General features: G+C 42.0%; 1 protein-coding gene across 2 annotated transcripts in view; it reads left to right on the forward strand.

Moving 5' to 3' along the window:
* sh2b3 (SH2B adaptor protein 3) overlaps positions 1–7,322 on the forward strand; it is a 52,632-nt gene extending 45,310 nt beyond the window's left edge. For both annotated transcript variants that reach the window (XM_041937913.1, XM_041937912.1), the window contains exons 5-8: positions 719–810; positions 1,554–1,768; positions 2,094–2,271; positions 2,912–7,322. In XM_041937913.1, coding sequence (XP_041793847.1) covers positions 719–810; positions 1,554–1,768; positions 2,094–2,271; positions 2,912–3,276 — 850 coding nt within the window. In that variant the 3' untranslated portion in view covers positions 3,277–7,322. The remainder of the gene's footprint in view (positions 1–718; positions 811–1,553; positions 1,769–2,093; positions 2,272–2,911) is intronic.
* The last annotated feature ends 252 nt before the right edge of the window (positions 7,323–7,574 follow it).

The following is a 7,574-nucleotide window of genomic DNA, read 5'->3' on the forward strand; positions in this document are numbered from 1 at the left end:
GGAGACTTGTCTTCCTGTTATTCAGAGCGCTGCAAACTCAAGTCAGCATTTTTGCAGGATTTGCTCTGGCTTCCCTCTTTAACCTTCCCGTTCTCATCTATGTATGTACACACACACATACTCTCTGTATGTCTTCTGTTTGTGTGTATGTGTGTGTGTGAGCAGTGAAATAGAAGAACAGTAAGTCTTAGTTCAGAACTGAACTGGTGAACTGGACTCACTTCCTGGCTGTGCTCGGTGTCTTTGTGTTCCTTCAGCCTGCTGTTTCCTCCCGCCACTAGACTCACCCCACCAACACACACACACACACACACCCACACACCCACACACACACACACACACACACACACACACACCTCTCTTTAGCTCTCAACCCATCTGTGTTGCTTTCCCTCCTGCTTGTGATATGTACCATGTTAATATCAATAAATCAGCACATTTATTTTTCAGACACTTCTGCACTAACAGTTACCAAATGGGAATTTTGCAGCATCTACGCTGCATTTCACCACAACTTAAATATCTTTTCACCACAAAACAGAAAGAAGGTTGTGATCTAAGAGATTAAGCTTTCTTATGCAACTGATGGTGAAACACAAACAGGGGAAAAAAATGAAACAATCAGGAAATTGACCTATTTTCTCCCTCGGGTGTCCACAATGAGAATAACATACATGTGTTGAGGAGTGTGTAATCTGAATCTGCTCTTGTCCTTCAGGTCAGGCAGTGTGGATCTGGAGCCCCTCCCCTCCCCAGCTGACAGCTCTGCTCCAGCCAGTCACAGAGGGAGCTCGGAGTTGGGGAATCAAAGTGAGTGGTGAAATGAGGGGACCCTGCTTCTGTGTGAAAGACTTAATCAGAGACATCCTGTAACAATCAGGGTGTAGGTGTGTGTTCACTGTGAAAACAGTCAGGTGCACCAATTTAAAAACAAGGAATTTAAGAGTTTCAGCGATTTAACTCCAAATAAAGTGGTTTAAATAGTCTGGATAAACTATTTGTCCAACCTATGTGGACTCTCTTCTTTATTCCCAGTTGAACTGTGTTGCAGTGATTGCTGTGTTTCCATGTCGTAGCAATGAACCTGGTGAATGCAATGTTATCATAACCAACAGAAGTGAAGGCCAAACCTATGAAAATGTACTGGATTTAAAAGCAGTATTGATTGAGTTTTATTTTCGCCACTGGGGGGCAGCAGAACAAGTTCTAAACACAACAATTATCACCTTTTTTGAGGCGATAATGTGTTGATTGTTGCCTATTTACACGTCCAGCTGATGTGGAGCAGCATTTCATTTGAACTCTTGTTTCTATCCAACTGATGAATGTAAGTCCTCCTGGGGGAAATATCTGCTAAATGCTCCACTATGTTCACCAGCTAGTCAAAACAGTAAAGGGTTGTGAAACCCCCCAAAATGAGCTTAAATGCTCAAAGCAACACCTTTCACACTATAAGCAGTAATTTAATCCATTATTTACAGAAATATATTGATATGTCCAATGTTATGATTTAGAAAAATTAAACCCTTTTCTGTCTCTGTTCATGCGTCCAGGCCCCGTCACCTTTGCCCTGCCGGAGCAGGTGATCCAGAAGACGGATCACTTCCTGTTCTCCTACCCCTGGTTCCATGGGCCCATCTCCCGCGTGAAGGCAGCCTACCTGGTCCAGAGCTCTGGACCGGAGGGACACGGAGTGTTTCTGGTCCGACAGAGTGAGACACGCAGAGGAGACTACGTCCTCACGTTTAACTACCAGGGAAAAGCGAAGGTAAAGCGTCTGATAAAGCAAGACTGAGGGCTTGTTCACACTCAGCATTTTAGTTCACATCCAGAAGTGGTTCACAAAAATTGTCGTAATATGAAGGAACGCTTTGTCCAAACCAACATTCCCTGACAATGGTCGCACACACAACCATAAATGACTGAGCAGCAACAGCTGATGGGAAAATCCGTAAACAAGTGTGAAAAGTGACCACCGGGGCAAAGAATTGGAGGGGGCACAAATCAGCGCTGGCTGGGACTCAAACAGTGTGAGAAGCTCACTTTTCATGATGCCTTTCTTTCCTCACGCCTGTGTCTCTCTCTCTGTGCAGCACCTGCGCCTCTCTCTAACAGAATGGGGTCAGTGCCGGGTACAACACCTGCGATTCCCCTCTGTTATGGATATGCTCAGTCACTTCCGCCTCTTCCCCATCCCACTGGAGTGCGGAGCCGCCGGTGCCGTCACGCTGTCCAGCTTTGTAGTGGCGGGCTCCAGCCCTCCATCACAGGGTGAGGCTCCACCGTTCACCGCTCAGTCATCCCTTTTATCACACAGAGAAATACTGACATCTGTGTTTGAAGCAGTAATTATGTGAATTTGATTTTTACATCAACGTGTTTATTGGAACTTGAGTCTTATGTTTGTAGTTTTTATTGGTTGTGGTAAGATCGCTGAGAACACGACACAAGCAAGAAAGTCCGGTGGGGCAAGAAACACAAGCAGTCTGACAGTCAGGCAGGTTGTAAATAAGATGACAGTTCAGCCACACTATCCAAAGCGCTGGCACCCAACCTGGGGGTTGAGACCCCTCCACTGGGTCACATAATAAATCTGAGAGGTTACAAAATGATAACTTAACTAAAAACACAAGATATCTGACTTTTCTCTAATTATTGTTTTTTTCTAGTGAAATACTTTAAAAGATGTTCAAAAAAATTATATTATGCGATTTAAAATAGTTCTAGCGAAAGTTTTTTAGAACTCATGGACATATGCAACTTGTTATAATGATGAACAAAACTTAAAAAACAGATTCAGAATTATCCTTTAATAACATGTTGTGTATGCAGGTGTGCAGCAGAACTTCCAAGGTAGTTGTAGTTTTTGCTTTGTGTCACCAGAACTCTAATTTCCTCTCCTTTTTCTTAGGTCAGCTCTCAGGCGCTCTTCTCGTCCCTTTCTCCCTCCATCGTTGGAGCTCTGAGCCCAGCTTGGCTCACTGCAGCCTGGCTCGCAGCTCCAGTCATCCCCCTCCCTGCTGCTCCACCACCACCAGCACCACCTCCAGTCCAAGCTCTGTTTCCCAGCCGGGGAACCACCCGCTCACTCGCACCAACCCCGTCCCTGACCCTCGTCCGTCAGTCCCGGCTCCTCTGCGCCGGAGTGAATCGGTGGGGAGGAGACCCCTGCTGCGCCACCCCAACCCCCACATCCCTCAGCGGGACTCAGACTACGAGCTGGAGCCTGAGCGAGGTCGCAAGCGGGCGATAGACAACCAGTACATGTTGCTCTGACCTGATGAGTGAAACACCTCCGACAGATAGCATCATACACATTTTATTACCCCCACCCAGCTTCATGTGGATATGTGACTCTCAGACAGCGCATGATGTAACGTGATTATAGCAGACTCATGAACTTGAGTGAACAAGTCTGTCTGATGAATGCGCAGACCCACACACACACACACACACACACACACACACACACACACACACTCTCACTATGTTTGTGCTAGTGTGTTTACCAGTGTCAGACCCTCACAACCTCCACCCCGAGTGTCCACAGTGAATGTATTTTTGGGAGTTTTATAGGAGTGTTGACCATGATGATTATTATCGTTTTATTGGTTCTGTGTGAGAGAGGGAGAGCCACGTCTGTAGCTGTCCTCGCGCCCGGGAAAAAAAAATAGTTTCAAATGTTTCTGTTGTTGTGAATTCATAGAGGTGCGCTTGATTTAACTTCTTTGGCACTTAACCTGATCTGATGGGAAGGCAAAGCCTGTGAAATTGGTTAAATCGAGTGCTCCTCTAAAATATTTAAAAGACATTTAATATTCACACACAAGACTTCGTGTGGAGCACACTCCTTAATAGCATAATTATATATTTAAGTGCACAATGCTTTTAGTGCACTTTGGAAACAATGTGTATTTTTTCTATACACAGATTCTTTTGTAGAATTTTTTTTTTTAAATGTGTAAAAAGGGGAAAACTTGGTTAAAGTCAGCTGCGAAGCTGATGTGCTTCCACCTTCAAACCTTACAGAGAACAGTGGAAATTAGTCTAGATCAGCACAAAAGCAGTGGGAACTTGGCGCCGTTTGTGGTGTGTGTTTGTGTGTGTCTGGATGTGTCTGTTCATGGTGTATGTGAGATGATTGAAAGCGTAGTCCATTAGCATGATTGTGCTGATCTGGGATTGGTACAGCACTCACCCGAGAGTCTGCGTGTGAATCTATGCCCTGAAACTCACTGCTAGATTTTCCAAAAGTGTCTTTGTAGTGTCACATGTTACATTTCCAACACCAAAGGCATTGTGTGCACAAAGTCAACTTCTGAGTGAGCACAAAGGGTTACAGAAATCACTTCTGCCACAAAGACAAAGAAAACAGACTGATAACCATCATTTTAGAGATAAAGAAAATGGATGGATGAAAATTACCATATTAATTGTCCCACTTGATACAAAGTCACCTTTCCTGATGCACTTTGATGTCACAAAATGTTTGTGCCACGAAATACATTTTTAAAAAGTGTTGATTTCTATGTATTTGTTATTTACAGTGGTGACAGAAGAGCCACCATCAGCAGAAAAGCTTCTCTGTGCAGGATGCTAGTTTAGCTTTTGTCCTGATGGTAACACAACAGGCACAAAATGTATTTTGTGGCATAATACGTTTTCCATAAATACTTAAAAATTCTCTCCAAACATTGTCAAAACATACATAAAAATTGTCTGTGTGTCGCACATGGTTTTTGCAGGGAAAAAAGTATAATAATCCTTAGAATGGCACCTACTTCTTCTCCCTCATTGAAAATTCCTGAATATATGAACATATAGCATAGCATATTTTTTTAATTTCTACAAGTTTCACTACTAATATTAATTATACTATCATAATTTCACTTCATTTTTCTTGACTTTGTGGCTTAAAAGTATGTCTGTGTTCTGTGTCACCAGAATGAGACTTGGTACACCCAAAGCAGAAATAGGTGCCCAAGAGAAAAAAACTTAAAAGAAAAGGCTTCACTCCAAAGAGCGTGAGAGGAGGAAACACTCCATGTACAGACCAAAACGAGGTAGGAATTGAATCAGGTATTTGACATGCCCCAAAATGATTTGCCTTAGTTTGTCCTTTCAGTTGTTTGGATTCTCAACAAAAGTGAGGGCCAGCGCCGGAAACTTTAATCCAGGTTTAAAACGTTTTTCAAATCAGTTTTGTCGTGGTTCGAGAATCTGGCATTAAACCTTTAAAGGGCTCCCAAAAGTAGACGGTGATGTGATGCAGCTCCTGAAAGACAGAAGTGCCTCTGTAGATATTAGCATTTATTTTCTTACAGCTTCTTAGGCAAATCTCGATTCTGGGAGCAGCATCATGTCCAACTTGTTACACTTAGAGCATTGAATAATTTTCTTGGTGTTTCCTGTACAACTTCACCACACCAGCCAATAGAAAAACCACATTAGGACCGTGGAAATAGTATATTTTTACACGATACACCATTTTTAATAGAACTTCCATGCTTTAACTTATAGGTTTGGTTTGTTTTGAAAGTGTCCAGATGTACCATGAGATGTTAACCCACCAATAATTTGGTCTTTGTCGTCTAGCTTCACGTTTCTGTGCCCTTTAACTGGATTTTATGACCAGTCAATCATTTGAGGTGCCTTCTGAGTTTGTCCTTACACCTTTAAAGGCTTAAACCATCAGTTTAAAGCTGCACAGACAATAACAGATGTACATCACTCAACTCAGGTGGGAATTTTATTGTCAATAGCGTAGTATTAGAGGTTACATAAAGGAGTACATCCAAAAATTAAGCCTTTACCAAAGCAAGCAAAACAGCTGGTTTGTTAGTGGTGTTTCATATCATCCACCACCGGGTCTCAGTTTCATCAGAAGCAATCTAAAGAGCTGATTTGTAACGCAAAGCGGTCCAAACCATATTTTGTTTCCGTCTCAATCAGCCTGTGGTCACACCAGATTTGTTTCAGTTACGGTCTGACTTGTGAGCCACGTCTTTCCTTACAGAAAACACAGAATATCTCAAACAGTGACCAGTCATTCACCTAAAATCCCTAGTTTTGACTCACACCAAAGATGAAACGTCCAATTTTCTGTAATTTAGTTTCAATAACTGAAGCTTCACTTCCATTTGCAGCGGGATGCCTTTGGGGAATAGTGTGCTAGGATGTGTCTGTTTGTCTTCTAACCTTGCTTTAACACTAACTTTAGCAGTTGATTAAGATTTACCTGCAGTAAACGTATGCTTAATGTATGGTTTAGACCTGATCCTGTCTGTCTGCCCTCTTTATCATCGTAGTAGAGAAATGCACAAATGCAACTTCATTTCCTCATCAACATAACCAGAGAAAGTCTGCTGTGATTACTCCTCTTGTTACGCAGTAAGTCAGCAGTGTCTGCTAAAGGAGCATTTCTACAATGGTTGTGTAGTTCTCTTTAATGTATCATCGTGATCAAGACTGACATCTTTGAAGTGTTTATAAGGGGAACAAAAACAAGGATGTTTTTGGCAAAAGTACGGTTGGTCTTCCTGCTTTTATGTGCCCGAGTCTAAACAAATCCCTCATCATCTCTGTGTTTCATTTCTGTTAAAGGAAAGCAACGGTAACAATAATTATTTTGACTATCAGTCCCCTCTCTTTGCTAATTTTAACTTTCCCCCCCCCCCCTTAGGGAGAATGACTGTGCCTTTGCCAGAAAGCTACTGTTGCTTTTCCCCTTTTCAAAAGCTCAGGGTGTGATGTGGTGCAGAACTTGTGTAGTGCGATATCTGAGAGATGCACAGTGCTTCACACCTTTTTATGTATGTAGGGGGCGATCAGAGGCTTCTAGATGAATTAAGTGAGAGTTCAACGTTTGCACCTGCTAGTAGACTAAAGAAAAAAGTGTTTGACAAATGACAAGGTTCCCATAAAAATGCTATATTTAAAACCAGGGCTACCACTTTTTTCTGTTGTTTTATGCCTTTTGTTTCATGGTTCACTCCAATTTGCCTGCAAGAATCAACTTAACGCTTAATAAAATCCCCATGTACCTCAGGTGTCTTCAATGCTCAACATCCGCTCCAGCAACACCTTTAGACTCCCCTGTACGTTTGTTTTAAAATGTCCAGTTAATGAATGTAATGTGTTCTCAATACTGTTCATTCTGTTTGTTAACTTAGCACTGTAAACATTCCAGTCCAACCCAACATCCCATGAAAACCACCACAGCTTTATGTCATTGTGTTTGCTCCCCTATCAGTAATATGCATTTAAATTATATTAAATATATATCAACTGTATATTTGACTTTTTGTAAAATAAACCTAACCAAAAAAAAAAAAAAAAAAACCCTCACATCATCAGTTTGTGATTATTGTGTGTGTGGTCTAAGGTCTCTGTTCTATCTTGTTTTTTCTAGCACATGCTGTGCAAAATAAGCACCATGTGATAAACCACTAAAAGCTATACACTGTTCAGGTGATGAAGTAAGAGAGGGTAGTACAAATGGTACTAGCTATTCCAACATGCTGTTGAAGAACGTCTGGCACTAGAGAATGCCAGTGGATTTACTCTAAAGCAGA

The sequence above is a fragment of the Chelmon rostratus genome, chromosome 5 (genome assembly GCF_017976325.1).
Source record: "Chelmon rostratus isolate fCheRos1 chromosome 5, fCheRos1.pri, whole genome shotgun sequence".
In the NCBI taxonomy this organism is placed as follows: domain Eukaryota; kingdom Metazoa; phylum Chordata; class Actinopteri; order Chaetodontiformes; family Chaetodontidae; genus Chelmon; species Chelmon rostratus.